At 38.3% G+C, this 15380-nt stretch overlaps 1 protein-coding gene across 1 annotated transcript in view; it reads left to right on the top strand.

Moving 5' to 3' along the window:
• Positions 1-8571: 8571 nt before the first annotated feature.
• Positions 8572-15380, top strand: part of LOC140171444 (myosin-IIIb-like) — a 70716-nt gene continuing 63907 nt past the window's right edge. Inside the window, 2 exon segments of the mRNA XM_072194705.1 lie at positions 8572-8820; positions 12890-12955. Of these exon segments, the coding sequence (XP_072050806.1) occupies positions 8710-8820; positions 12890-12955 (177 nt within the window). The 5' untranslated portion in view covers positions 8572-8709.

Here is a 15380-nt window from a genome sequence, read left to right as displayed (position 1 = left end):
TGATGGTTTGGTGAACTGTCATGTAACATGGATGTAAGCGTGATCCTAAAAATGCCTTTCACGGTGACCCAAACTATTTACAAGACCTCTTCTGCATTGACGCTGGCCTTCCCTTTTAAAGGGAATTTTTATTATAAGCAGTTACTCACTTCTCGGAAGGATAGAGAATGCCTATTCTGGCCACAGTTCTGGCACTGAAAATGTACCTGACCTCGCTCAGCAGGTAGATTTTAGTCCCAATTTTACTCCATACTGTTAAAACATTGAGCAGACATGTTCACGTTAGCTCACGTTGTATCTGAAAACATTCCTCCTCAACTTGACTTTAACCCTAGAACTACGAGGGGGGTTGTGCCAACCCCCTAAGGGTTTTTATCCGTCTTAAAAAAAAATGCGCATCGTAGATCCATTCTTTGCGCTCATCAGAACCGACCATCAAAAATGACCATAGATGAGGTGGGAGGTGAAGCCACCATAGGCTTCTACACTAAAACCCATGATTGTCATTCCGCTCCTGTGAAATTATTCCAAGAGTTATTGACTTTTTATTTGTAATAGTAATTTGCTTTTATAATTTTTATGTAGGAGAATTGGTTGATTGCTGTCCAGTATGTTTTCTAGTCGGTTTGTTAGTATTCTTGTGTACAGCTTGTACAAGTTTAATTAAGAGCAGACTGGTGGGTTTATCATTCTTTATGTCTCGCTCGCTTGTCCCCCTTCTTGTGCAGAATAACCATAGTGGCTTCTTTCCACTGTGTTGGCACTCTACCCTTTTGCATATACATGTTGTATACAGCTTTGCTAATTCTTTGTTTATGATGTCCCCTCGACCCCTCCTAGCACATATAAGTGTTCATAGAATTCTTCTTTTCAGAATTTGATCTTGGTCTGTGATTTCTCGACCATTACTATCGAGGAGGCTTGTGATTTTCTGTTTCCCCTGCGCTAGTTTCTTATAGGTTTTCTTCAGTTGTGGATTTGATCCGGGGGGGGCACTCCAACTTTGGAGGTGACGCGTATGTAGGGCTGTTAAGACCCCTTTTTCAGCATTGCTGTCACCCAAGGATCCCATAATTTTTTACGAGCACATGCTCTGTCACCCGAAGACCTCCTATTTTTCCATTTGATCTAGGCTATCACCCAAAGACCCTTACAAGTTTAATTTGAACAGCAACTTTCATTTATCACTGATTTTGTTACTTATTTTGAAAAAACAAAGAAATTTGAAGCCATTTAGAACTAGAAATTCGATTTCGAGGTTTCTGTGGCGCTGTTTCGGTTCCCACCCAAAGATTCCATTTAAAAAAAGCCATGTTCTCAGTCACCAAATGACCTCATATCAGGGACAGACTTAGGTTTTAGTTTTCTACTGACCCTCCGGGCCAGTGAAATGTCAAATCTAGTGGCCCTGTAATAAATTTACTGGCCCAGCTTTTTCAATTTGTTCTATTGCAATAAAAAACAATGACCTTTTTTTTTGGTGTTTTTTGGAAAAAAATCTATATGAATTTTTAATCATTTGTCATGAAATGTGTATATCGCGAATTTCAAAAAAAAAATGTTATGATATCAGAAGGACATCCTCGTTTTCAAAATGTAATTCGATATTTCTGATGTGCTCTCCCACGAAAAATAACATGTGGAAACTTTGCTGAGCCCTTTAAAGTCAAGCAAACCTTGTTTTGTACTGAATGTACTCAATGTAAAGAGTGTAGTTACTAACACAAATTCAGTCAGTAGTCCTGCCTTTCCAACTTGCTAGCAAACAAGAATAAGAATATAAACTTACGAAAAATCATTAAAGATATAAATTACAGATGACAGGCGGAGCAGAAACTGTGTGTAAAATATGGCCATCACTGATTATATCTTGTCTCAAATGTGTTATATCAGGCTCAAAAATCTAGTGGCCCGCCGGGCCAGCATTGTTGGAAGTTTACTGGCCCGATGCAAAATCCACTGGCCCCGGGCCACCGGGCCACTGCTTAAATCTGTCCCTGCCTCATATTTTTTACATTAATTGCTCTCACCGAATGCCAAAAATCATGCTCTCACCCAATGACCCCATATTTTTTACATTTTGCTCTCACCGAATGCCCCTACTCGACACGTTGTATGGATATGTTTGTTCCTCTGCTTTCATCGATCTTCTCTTCTCCATGAGTGTTCTGGGAGAATCTGATATCTTGGTCTCTGGAGTTTAACTCAACACTCACACATTGGACACCTTATATGGAAAGAAGCGAAATAGTGGACGCCAACGAAAACGATGGAGGGACGAGCTGCAACATTACCCTACTTGGGAGAAGTGAACATATAGGCGTCATAATGACCAGTGCCACCGCCCCCCGGGCCCACATACAGGCGTCAGCATTGGGGGATGGTTGTATGGGCCATCCCCCTGACAAAATATTGGGGGATTTATCATCCCCGTGGATCTACGCCTATGTTCACTTCTCCCAAGTAGGGTAATGTTGCAGCTCGTCCCTCCATCGCTTTCGTTGGCGTCCACTATTTCGCTTCTTTCCATAAGGTGTCCAATGTGTGAGTGTTGAGTTCCAACGATTGTCATGTCTCCGGCTGATATGGCTGGCCCAGGTCCATTTTCTACTTTTGATGGTTTCCAAGATGTCTTGAACTTGGGTTTGCTCCCTGATCCATTTGTTGGTTTTTCTGTCCTTGTACAGTTGTAGGTGATGTTTAATATGCTTCTTTCCATGTTGTGTTGGGCTGCTGCCAGTGTTCTTTCCATTTTTGAGGATAGTGTCCATGATTCTGCTTCATATGATATAGCTGGGAGGATGCGTTGGTTGTATACCTTTCTTTTCAGGCATATTGGGAGATTGCCTTTCATGATGGCGCTGTATCTTCCAAATGCTTGCCACCCGGCTTTAATTCTCCTTCGAATTTCAGAGTCTTGGTTTTTGTCTCGAAGAGAGAAGCGTCAGTTGTCCAACAGTCCAAGGTATACCGGTACATATTCCTCGACCTGCTCGATTTCGACCCCTTTTACTTGTACTATCTTTGTGTTTGTTTCTGTTTCTGTCATAACCTTTCTTTTCAGCTCTTTTCTGTTATATTCATTTTAGTCCGGTTGCCCTGCTTGCCTCGTCCAACTCTTGTAGTATTGTTTCAAGCTCATTGAGGTTGCTTGATATAGTGACAATGTCATCTGCAAACCGTAAGTGACTCATGTATTCTCCGTTAATGTCGATTCCTTTTTGGCTCCAGTCAAGTGAAAATTCCTTCTACGGTGGCTGTAAAGATGTTTTGGTGAAATAGTGTATCCCTGGCGCACTCCCTTTTTTTTTATCATCATGATCATGATTTTGTCACTGTCTTCGTGCATTTTGACTGTGTTGCAATCTGAGTTCATGTCTTTGAAGATCTTCAGATATGCATTGCTGATTCCTTGGTCTTTAAGTGCGTTCAGGACTGATCTGGTTTCAACAGAATCAAATGCCTTCTCGCAGTCTATAACAGCTATACATAGTGGATGTTGTACTCCTGGCATTTCTTCTTTAGTTGGTTGATGGTGTTGCTCATGGTTGAAAAACCTTTCCTGAAGCCTGCCTGTTCCCTTGGTTGATTGCTGTCTAGTATATTTTTAGTCAGTTTGTTAGTATCCTTGTGCACTGTACAGCTTGTACAAGTTTGAGAGGAGACTGGAGGGTCTATAATTCTTTAGGTCTCGCTAGTCTTTTTTCGTGTGCAGAATAGTGGCTTCTTCCCACTGTGTTGGCACCCTCCCCTTTTGCATACATATTGTATACAGCTTTGTTAATTCTTTGGTTATGATGTCCCCTCCTTCCTTAATCGTGTCGATGAGCACATAGTCGGGTCCAGGAGACTTCACTCTCTTCATTTGGTTTACGGCAAGCTGTACCTCCCAATTAGTGACATTGGGAATCTCTTCTTGTGGTTCTCCCGGTTCATCTGTGTCTTTGTCACCATGGTCACTGGCATATAAGTGTTCATAGAATTCTTCTATTCTTTTCAGAATTTGATCTTGGTCTGTGATTTCTCGACCATTACTATTGAGGAAGCTTGTGATTTTCTGTTTCCCCTGCGCTAGTTTCTTATAGGTTTTCTTCCGTTGTGGATAATTACGTAGCTTTTTCCTGATCATGCTGATTGCCTTGCAGGTTTCTGTATATTCAACACGTTGTATGTTTGTTCCCTCTGCTTTCATCGATCTTCTCTTCTCCATGAGTGTTCTGGTAGAATCTGATATCTTGGTCTTTTGAGTTTTTGGTTTCATTCCTGCAATTTTCATGGCCAGTTCTTGTGTTGTTTCTACTATCTGGTCATTCCATGATTCTTGCAGCTGCAGTTGAAATTCTATTCTCTTTTCTTTCAACTTCTCTAGGTTGATGCTGCTTTGCTTTGGTCTTAGTAGTTTTGGCCTCTCGAGTCTGGTGTTGATTTTTAACTTGCTCATTACCATCATATGGTCACTACCTACCGTTCACTTTGTTGATTGTCTTTACATCTTGAATGATGTGTGGACTGTCTGTGAGAAAGAAATCAATTTCATTCTGTGTGCTTCCATCTGGGCTTCTCCAGGTCCATTTCCTATTTGCTGCTTTTTTTTTACAGAAAGTGTTCATTATTTCCAGCGATCATTCCATCGGTCACCCCTATCATTTCGTTCTTCGCTCCCAAATTTTCCAATTGTGCATTCTTCTCCATCCTCTCTTTTCCCAACTTTGGCATTAAAGTTTTATTTTAACCTCTGTCTCAGTAAGTTAACACCACAGAATTAGAGTGGTTAACACTTGTAAACTGTGTTAGTGGGGGAGGGGAAATCGCCCCTCGCCCTGCCAATAAATCTGCGGACATAGCCTATGGTCTTGATATATGTTGCGAGGAGTGTTTTATTTAAAAGGTGCCCCATTAAAGCCATAATGTATGATCTTATAATATGAAATTGGTTATTCTTTTTCAAACCTGATTTTTTTTGGACATTTAATGTTTACACATGTCCCAACTTGCACCTAAATGGAATCGGCCAAGTTTGTTGTCTTTGTAGGTCAACAGAGCAAAGTTCGACATGAGTCATTTTTATTATGACTTTATGTCCTCCCATAGAACTGCATGTTAAATGGCCAAAATAACCAGTGGGATTTCTTTCACTTTACCTGGTTGTTTCAGCTTAAAATGGACAGCAACCCTTACCGGCAGTTATTACTAATATTATTTCAATATTTTGAACAAAGAATAACAAAATTAAAATTTGATGCAAATCGTACATTCAGGCTGTCAAAAATCGCTTGCCTCCCCCTCCTCGGCTTCACGGCTTGCCAACAATTGCTCGCCCTCTCCCCCTTTCGGCTCGCCAAAAATTGCTCCCCACCCCCATAATTATTGCACAGCATTGCGATGGTTGCGGGCCTGGTTGAAGTGACCTAGCTAAAAGCCTGCTAGAGGACAGTTCACAAACACTTGTAAGGGGGGCTGATGCAAAAAAATTTCATTGTGAAAATTTTTCGGGACCCCCCTTTAGGCCATACAGACCTCAAAAATTTCAGGCCCCCACCCTTTTTGACATGAAAATTTTGGGTCAACCCCATAGAAAAGCATATAGACTTAATTTTTCCAGGAAAATTTGTGGTCATTTTTTTCAGCCCCCCCTTAGGAGGGTCAAACTTTTTTAGGCCCCCCTTTTTGCATCAGCCCCCCCTAACAAGTGTTTCTGAACGGTCCCTAACATGCTAAGTTGCTATAAGGGACCGTTCACAAACACTTGTAAGGGGGGGGGGCCTGATGCAAAAGGGGTCCCTGAATTTTTTGACCCTCCTAAGGGGGGGGGCTCTGAAAAATGACCACATATTTTCCTGGGAAAATTGAGTTTATATGCTTTTCTATGGGGTTGACTATTGTTATTTCACTCCAGAAAATTGATTTCAATTCAATTCAAATTCAATTCTTTCTACACTTGGAGTTTTGCTATTCGATTCCAATTCAATCCACCTTGCTTTAGAATTAATTCAATTCGATTCCAATTCATTTTTTCAATTTCAAAATCATTTCATTCCAATTCAGTGCAGTGAAATTAACAGCTAATCAATTTCAATTCAATTCTGAGCATTCATTTCAATTCCAATTCAATTTCAATTCCAATACAGTTGCAGTTTGTGTTAATTGACTAAAGACACACTGCAAAAACTGTGTCTAGAGATTGAGCACTTTTTGTCCTCGATTTGTAAACACACGTAAAATCTAAACACAAATGTTAAACTTCAAAAAGTGTTTAATATCTAGACACAAGGCATCAAATTACTAAACATGTTTAGCCTTTAGACATGTTTACAAATCGAGGACAAGATGGTGTTTAATATTTTTGCAGTGCATGTTTTAAATTTTACTACCAATTTTATAACACTTATAGCAACACAAAGTCAAAATCAAGTACACTACTTGTCACAAAACCATTACAACAGAAGATACTTTTTATGTTAACTCACTTTTCACATTCAAACAATGCAAGTGATCCTTGACCTCTGGGTCCTATTTTATGAAACTTTGGAACTTCTTAGTTCTTAGGTGACTGACTTCCTAATATTTGTCTTAACTTCTTGTCCACCATGCACATTATTTTCTAAACTTAAAGGAGGATTTTGTGATCCTGGCATCCTCTTTTATGACATTTTTCAGTGGATATCCACGAAAAAGCTTACTCCCAAACAAGGGTGAAAATAAGAAATGATGAACCTGGAGCTCCTTTTTACCCTGGGGGGGGCACTCACATGTTAAGGTGGTACGGGTATGTGCGGCGGTCAAGGGTCCCTTTTCAGGCTCTCCGGCAGTTCCTTAAGCCCCACATTTGAATCTAATCCAGTTCTTGGAGCCTCAAACTCTGACAATTGTAGCTCTTTAAGCTCAAATTTGGAAAAAATTTGGAAATTTTAGCTCAACAGCCTATAATTTGGCCCAAATTTCAGTTCTTCAAGCCCCTATTTTGCCCGAAAATCAGTTCATAGTTCCCAAAGCTTCGACGCTCCGCGCCGCACACCCCTACCCAAATTTAAATTGAGTGCCCCCCCCCGGGCTTTTTACACAAAATGGCTCCTGGTTCACTTCATTCAACATGGAACCAGGGGCCACTTCTAATCAACAAGGGGCCAATATTTGTTCTGGATAAGTTCATCATGCATTAATGGCTATGGAATTTAATGTAGTGTAGTGTACTAGTGACCAGGGGCCAGTTTCTGAAGAAAAGTGTCCCCTTGTCAGCTTAAATTTAGATGGGACCAGGGGCCATTTCAGGCTTTCTGGGGGCTAAACGGCTCCCATCTCCCACTTATTTTCATCTTTGCTCCTAAAATTTGAGTTGATTCCGATTTTGCGTTTGCGAGTTATGCATGTTTATGTGTATTACACTGCTCCATATAGGCCACTGTTGTAATTTCGTTCTGGTATACGAAATTCAAATTTGACAATATTTTTGCTAAACGAATTAATCTGCAAGAAATGTCTGGTACATAAACATTATGTAGCGGCAGAGGTATCCAGTGGTACAAAAATCTCAACTTTTTTAGAAAAAATTGGGGGGATGAGGCTGTGGATCACGAAATGCCCTTTTAAGTTGTGTGGTACGATCGATAATGGGACCCTGTCCCCACATTGGCCTCAAAGATGTCAAAAATCAAGGTTTTGATACTATTATATAGCCCCTACTTGTCTCCTGCTCCTCCTAAGATTTTCACCCGAAATCCTTGTACTTCTCACAATTTGTTCCAATGTACAATGACTTTTGAGCATAGAAATTAGGAGTTTGAGAAAATTAGGGGCTTTGTGATTGGTGCCAAAATTTTTTCATGTGTGTCTCATGTGTGATTAGACCTAGAAGTGTATCAGAATTTAGAACGGGGAAGGGCACTTTTTACAGGTGGAATGATCTGGAATCACAGACATCTCCTTGTGAATTGAAATGCTGAATTGAAATCAAAGCTGAATTTCAATTCCACTTCATTCTTCATCACTCAACATGATTTCAATTCCAATCCAATTCAATTCTTCATTGCTCACGATGATTTCAATTCCAATCCAATTCAATTCATGACCAAGCCCACTCATTTCGATTCCAATTCAATTCCAATGCATTGAAATGAAAATAGCCCAAAATTCATTTCAATTCAATTCGATTTCAATGCATTGAATTAACATTAGGGTTGACCCATAATTTTCATGTCAAAAAGGGGGGGCCCTGAAATTTTTGAGGTTTGTAAAGGGGGGCCCGAAATGTTTGAGATAAAATTTTTTTGCATCAGGCCCCCCCCCCTACAAGTGTTTGTGAACGGTCCCTAAACTAAAACTAGGCCTACCCACCAACAGGCCTGCCCACCAAATTCTTAAAGTAGCCTGACTTCACTGGCCTGACCAGTTCTGAAACAGAAAGTAGGCCTACCCCCTCGGTCATCGTGTTTACATTTTGCTACCAGAAAGTTGACTGACATGAAAACATTACAGGTGTTTTTACGCCCAAATACCCTTATAATGGTATCCAGCATCGGCGCACCAAGCACCTGTGAAGAATACATTGGTTTTTGAAGATGATGTGTCATGCAAATAATATTAAATCCGGAATGATATGTACATCGTAGGACAAGTAAGCATATTGGAGATAAACCAGTGAACATTTTGTAATTTATTTCGTGTGCTGAAAGTTGTTATATTTTTCACAAGAACGGGAGCAATAAAGTTGAGATGGCTTCTGTAGAAGTTGGCACTACAGATGACCTTGCAAGTCTGTCGAATTTGGATGAACACACTTTGCTGGCAGAGTTGAAACATCGATATGATCATGACAAGATTTATGTGAGTATACCATGGTATTACAGTATTTACAAAATGCCAATAGATCAAGATTTGTAAGGGGTGGTGCAATAATTATGTGTACCCCTGCCCCCGGTCTGGTGAATTATACTTATGAAGCCGTATGGGGGGGGGCATAGTGAGGAACACCACACCTTCGCGTCCTTTATCATATGGGTGTCTATCGTGCTACGGTGGGGAATGCTTACATACATTTCCCCGATAGCGAGTCAGTTCCACACAAATTCAATGAGTGCGACAACAAAACGCGCGCGCAGTGCGCTGTGTCATAACGTTGGCTCCCGATCTCCTAGCATGCTGTGCGGATGAACTTACGCGGGTGCCCCAAAATCTTGCATGTGTAAGGGGGTGGGGGCAAAGGTTTTTTGGCACATCAAAAGGGGGGGCAAAGATTTTTGGTACAGCCAAAGGGGGGTGGGTGGCAAGCGATTTTTGGCAGACCATTTTGAAAATTCACCACCCCGGGGCACATCGTCATCATCCCTATATCTTCGTGTCAAAAATTGCCGTGATAGTACAGCGAATCCTCTCGTTTTTTAACAGCTACGCATCGCGATTTTGTTCGAGATAGGCCGAGCGACGCAGGCTAAGCATACCATGACTATCATATGAGATATTACAGCGTTTCTATATATTCTACACATTATTACGATTAATTTGTGCATGCTCTAGTACCCCATATGATGTTTCTATTACAAGAAAAAAAATTTGTTTTCAGGTAAAACCAGGGTTTTGTTTTCAGTACACTCACTCGAAAAGCAGTACACTAATTAGCGGGGCCTTGCAGCTTGCTGTGGATATCTTTTACTGCATTTTTAAAGTAAAAAATTTGAAATCCAAAGTAAAAATTGTGATATTTTCAACTGTTTGAGAAATGAATTATACAAAGGAACCCGTGTAAAAACCAGGTGCTGTATTTATATACATTTATCGACTTTCTTTATCTGCGTCAATAATAGAATATTGATTCAATCGAATTGAATACATGTACATCCATTTTGAGTTTGTACTACACCTCTGAGCGACAAAGCGATCGATTCTAGCCAATTAGATACGGTAGGCCTCCTTTTCTTGCGTTCGGTGAAATACCAATCGCCTGTCGCTCACCAACGGAGTATTAAGTTTATATTTATAACACTGGCTGTTGACACTGCGGGGTACACATAAATATTGCACAGCCCCTTAAAATGATGGTAGGCATACAGTGACACCCTCAATTTTTCTCAAAATTCTACTTTTTGCTGTCAATTTTTGAAAAGAAAATGATTTTCTTCGGAGGGGGGTCATTAATATACTGGGGGGTCATAGAATTTTTAGGCCAAATATAGGGGGTTTAAATTTTTAACACCCAAAATAGGGGGGTATAGAATTATTAAGGGCTGGTGACTCACAATTTTCGTGCGCTTCGCGTGCATTCTTTTAATTTAACAATCAAAATGTGCGCACAATCTTTCGTTATAAATTTTTGCCCACTCCACGCGCCTTCTTTACATTGTACGCATCCGATCAAAATTTTAACGCACTCCGCTCACTTTCTTCGCTCTAAAGTTTTTGTGCGCTACGCGCCTTTGTTCCGGCAATGAATAATTTGTCTTGAGTCTGTGTAGGCGGAAGGGGATGGGGGGGGTTCATAAATTTTTTGACCCAAGATGGGGGTCGTGAAAATTTTCTGCCCACGATAGGGGGGAAATAAAAAAAATTGACCCCAGTCACCTCCCCCTAAATGCCCAATGCATGGTGTACTAAAATACCATGTGAAAGGCTAAGTGCTAGCTTTAATTACAGTAAAATTTAAGTTTATATAATACGGCAAACTGGAGATCTCCAGTTTTATTCAGAGTTCCCTGATCTAGTCTTGCTAACATGCCCCGTGGATGTCCGCTATATACCCGTATGATTGTGTCATTGAATCGGTGATATATAAACTGTGCATATCGCCAATAGGCGACAAAAAAAAACCCCACCTGTTCAACGGGCGGACGGAACTTTCAAGTAGGGTCGGTCGGCCGGGCTTTCGTCTTGCGTCTAGTTTGTACAGCCCAGCTGCTCGATGTTCAGTGTAATAATACATAATTATAATGTACATACGATCGGCTAGCTAAATACTCACGCATTGTAGGCATTGCAGTGAAATTGCAATTTTCTTTGTTTTACATCATTTGTTTGGCTCGAAATTAATAAGCAATGTGATCAGTGAAAACTGGCTAGGGTGCATCTATTTTTATGCAAATCACACATTATGGTTTTAATATGCACTATTCAAGTTGATCTATTCTCTAGCAGTCAGGGTTGCAGGTATTTGCCACAGGTGGAAAAAACATGGTTCTAACCACTGGTTTTTTTTTGCAAAAATTGGCAAAAACTAAAATAACGATAAGGCGACAACCCAAATTTGAAAATTTCAGAAAATTTCTTTTTTTTAAATTGTATTTCTTTACATAAAATATTTTAACACATTTTGGTGATTTTTAAGGTCATTTGCAAAATAACAAAAAAGGCCTGACCAACGTTAACTTAGAAATTTAAGGAATGGGTTTTCAATGTTTGCTCACTATGTGTCATAATTGTGCATTCAAACCATTTACATTTTTTAGGAAAAGATATTGCCTCTATATTATTTTGATTTTAAATTGCTAAATTTATGGAATATATGACCGATTAGCAGTTTCTAAAAGATATTATATGATCAAATAAAGTTGTTGATGGAGAAATGTTTTTTGCTAAAAAACAAATAGTTGACTTGCCCTTTAGGTACCAACACCTGGGTTGGTCAATCGGTCGATATATACTTTTTTTGCAATTTCTGCAAAATACGATGTGACGCCTAATACTTTGCATACATGTAGAGAATTTTAGAGAAATATAGACAGTAATCACAGTATGCGCTTTACAAATGCATCTTCAGGTTCATATTTTATCGAAAATACTACGGAAAAAGTGATTCAAATCAATGCAGGAAACGCGACTGAACACAATTTCCATCCTACATTTCCCTCTTAAAGTTACAGCTTAAGGCCAAATAAAAAAGAAAGTACCGTATTTGTCTCAGACACATTTGGTAAAAAGGCTAAGTGCTATGTGTTTTTTTATTTTTTTATTTTTATAAGAATATGAGATATGCGACATGCGATATTTTTATTTATTTTTTTTTACAGTCAAGGCAGAATATTTATGTACTTTTTGATATTCAAATACAGAAACATATATAGTAATTAGGCCTACACAATGAATAGTTTTGTTTGTCTCTTTTACTATCATGGCGAAATGTGTACAAAAAACAACAACCAAACTGCAAAAAAAGACAAAATTGGATCGCTATACAAACTGAAAAAATGAAAATAGGGCAAAAAAAAAAAGAAAAAAAAAGGGCTAATACGTAGCGCTAAGCGCTAAATTGGATTTCACATAACAATGCACGCGGGTGTCTGAGACAAACATTCTTTTTTTCTTGGCCTAAGTTTACACTGCCAAAATTAACGAAATAAATGCTGAGTCAGAATTTGCAAGAAATTGATGATTTTATGCGTTTATACTGCAGTTTAACATTATAAATAAAACACAGATTTTGAAAATTATAAACCAAATTATGACATTTCCCTATAGTCAAATTAAAAAAAAAATGTGACCGTGTTTTTTCAGATTTTTAGGTCGGTTGATAAGGGCAAGTCAACTTATTTTTTAAAGCCTTGATTCATGTCTCATTTGACATAACATTATTTCCTCAACTTAAAGTTATTATACCAATTTTTAATGAAAAATGAAAGCATTTGAAAAATGACAAAATCTACATAGATTTTCCCCTCGATTATGAATACACCATGCATCATTCTGTCACACTGTAATGAATTGTAAAATTTTTGGTGTGTAATTTTCTCCTGCAAATTCACAGGGAAATTGTTCATCCTGTGAATTTACTGACACATATTTACCGTAGGCCACGCAAGGATTTTAAAACATATTTTACATAGCTTGTGCACTATGTACATATGTATATATAAATCGCAAACTTGTTTTTTTCAAAAACCAACAATTGATTTTATTTTTTTTACAGACATATGTTGGTGATATTTTAGTTGCCGTCAACCCATTCAGAGATGTTGGCATCTATACCAAGGAGGTGAGTATGTATGATTGCACCCCCTCCATAAGCCAACATGCTCCCGCAGTACACCATATACACAGGGCCCTACAACTCAGGTTGAAAAATGTGGGTTGTGGGGCAGCCATCAAAATGTGGGGCAGCCAAAATACAAATATGCTGCACAAATTTAAATAATGCCATAAAAAACATAATAAATATTTCAAAAATTGGGGCTAACTGACTGCAGACTTGCACATTGTTATCTGGTTATCACACAGAGAGTTCATGAAATCTTAAGATAATTGTGTCAGTGTGAACATGACAGCTGGGTGTAAACTTGGTGTAATGTTAAAATGAAAATTTGACATTGCATTTACTTTCACACTTTTCACATTCCAAGAAGGTACGTTTAAAATAATAATGTAAGAATACTTGTTGAAGCAAAGCTCTGTTATGCATGACCAAGGGCAATGCGTTTGCCCCAAGGTCAAGTTCCTAAAATCTAGCCTTATTAAGACCAAGGCTGCTGAGCATCAAGGCACTTATATACCTCTTGTGATAGGCTAATCATGTACATTTAAGGAAGCTTGAAATTGTGAACTTTAGAAGTGAAACAGTTCAAAATTGACAAGCACAAAAAATTAATCGCTTGGAAATTTCTTACAGTATCTCTACGAGTGTGATAACACGTCGTAAGTTGTTGGGATAATAACATTACTCTAAGTCATTGAAATCTTATGATATTCATTACTGTGTGAATACCATAGACCCATGTGAATCAGTGAGTCTCCATTGCATGTTACAGACTCCTGTGTTTCGGTTCACTGAGGATAATTATGAACACTGATTCATGGTATTGTTATTGACCATATACCATGAGTTTGCAAGTTCAAGAAACCAGTTTATAGGGAACTCCAAGGAAGATAATACAATGTCTATCATGCTCTGGTTTCAGTTGGCAGTTAGTATTACACTGGCTGTGAAAACAATGGACAATATAATATTCCCATACTAAATAATCTTTTTCATTTAGAAGTTGGAATAAGGTTAAAAAAGGAAGTTTGTTAAATGCAGGCAGCAGTAGTGCACATTTTGTTTTTGAAGTAATTTTATCACATTTTGTTTTTTGTGTACTGTGAGCAATCCAGAAAAAAATATATTTTCAAGCAAAAAATGAATGCCAAAAATTTTCAAAAGATTTTGATGTTTTACAAGCAATATGAAATATATAAATCAATCTAAAGTCTGCATTAAAAGTAACTCAGCTGTTATATATACGCTATAGATTCAGAACTAATAATTGTTTTCACAATCTTTCAACATAAAAAGAAGGATGATTTATTTACGCGCATTTTGATACCCCATTTGTCCAATGTTGTTCAATATTGACAATACAGCAGTGTTTTGAAAGAAAATTACCCCAATTTAAAAGTTGCAGTTATTTGTATTGATTTGAAGTAAACGCGAAGATAATGGCGGGCTTTACGTGTTTACAGTGCTGGCATTATAACCATTGATCGCTGTAAACTGCAACTTTTAAATTCGGGTATTTTTCTGTAAAAGCACTACTGTGTTGTTATTATTGAATGACATTTGACTTAATGGGTATCAAAATGCGTAAATAAATCACACTTCTCTATGTTGAAATATTGTGAAAACAATTATTTGTTCTGAATCTTTAGGCGTATTTATAACAGCTGAGTTACTTTTTGTGCAGACTTCATATAATTTTCCCTAAACTATTAATTTTAATATCTATTTCCTTCTCTGCACTGATTTGACATTAAATATAAATGTGATTTGAGGTATATGTTACCATACTTCCGGACTCTAAAAGTAAAATTAAAAAAACATTTCTCATTTTGGATTTTAGGCCACCTATGACAAATGGACTTGTTTCTTTAAATTTAGCCTAAGATTAGAATGCAGAATAGAAAATGAAAGGGGATAGAATATCCCTTAACCAATTTTTCAGGATGGGAAAGACCTGGGGGAAAGGTGTGGACAAAAATTGGTATTTTAATTATCAGAATCTAGAAATAATGCTGAAATGCATCCATTTTGTTAATACCTTTGACAGATGCTACATTATAATTTTAGGTGTTGCGAATATTGATCTTTTAAGTTGACCAGATTTGCAAAACAAGGCCATAGCAATACATATTTGAAGGCTTTGACCCCCCCCCCCATGGGTTGTGGAAGTCAGAGGTAAATGCTTTAAAGGTCAAACTAGGACAGGCACTTTTATTCAAATGATGGGTAAATCTCTAAACTCGGCTAAGATCCTGCGATATTAGCAGCACATCCCTGTTCATATGTACTGAGTATCCCCCTGACTCTTTTGTGTCATCAGAGGGTATCAGTGTATTAATTTCTGCCTGCAGTATATCACCTTGGTCTGGGGCGGACATTTTAAAAATGAATTTAGAAGAGCAGCAACGACATCACTTGTATTACATTC

The sequence above is a fragment of the Amphiura filiformis genome, chromosome 15 (assembly GCF_039555335.1).
Source record: "Amphiura filiformis chromosome 15, Afil_fr2py, whole genome shotgun sequence".
Lineage (NCBI taxonomy): Eukaryota > Metazoa > Echinodermata > Ophiuroidea > Amphilepidida > Amphiuridae > Amphiura > Amphiura filiformis.
Note: the sequence above shows the minus strand (reverse complement) of the source record. Positions and strands in the feature narration are given on the sequence as shown.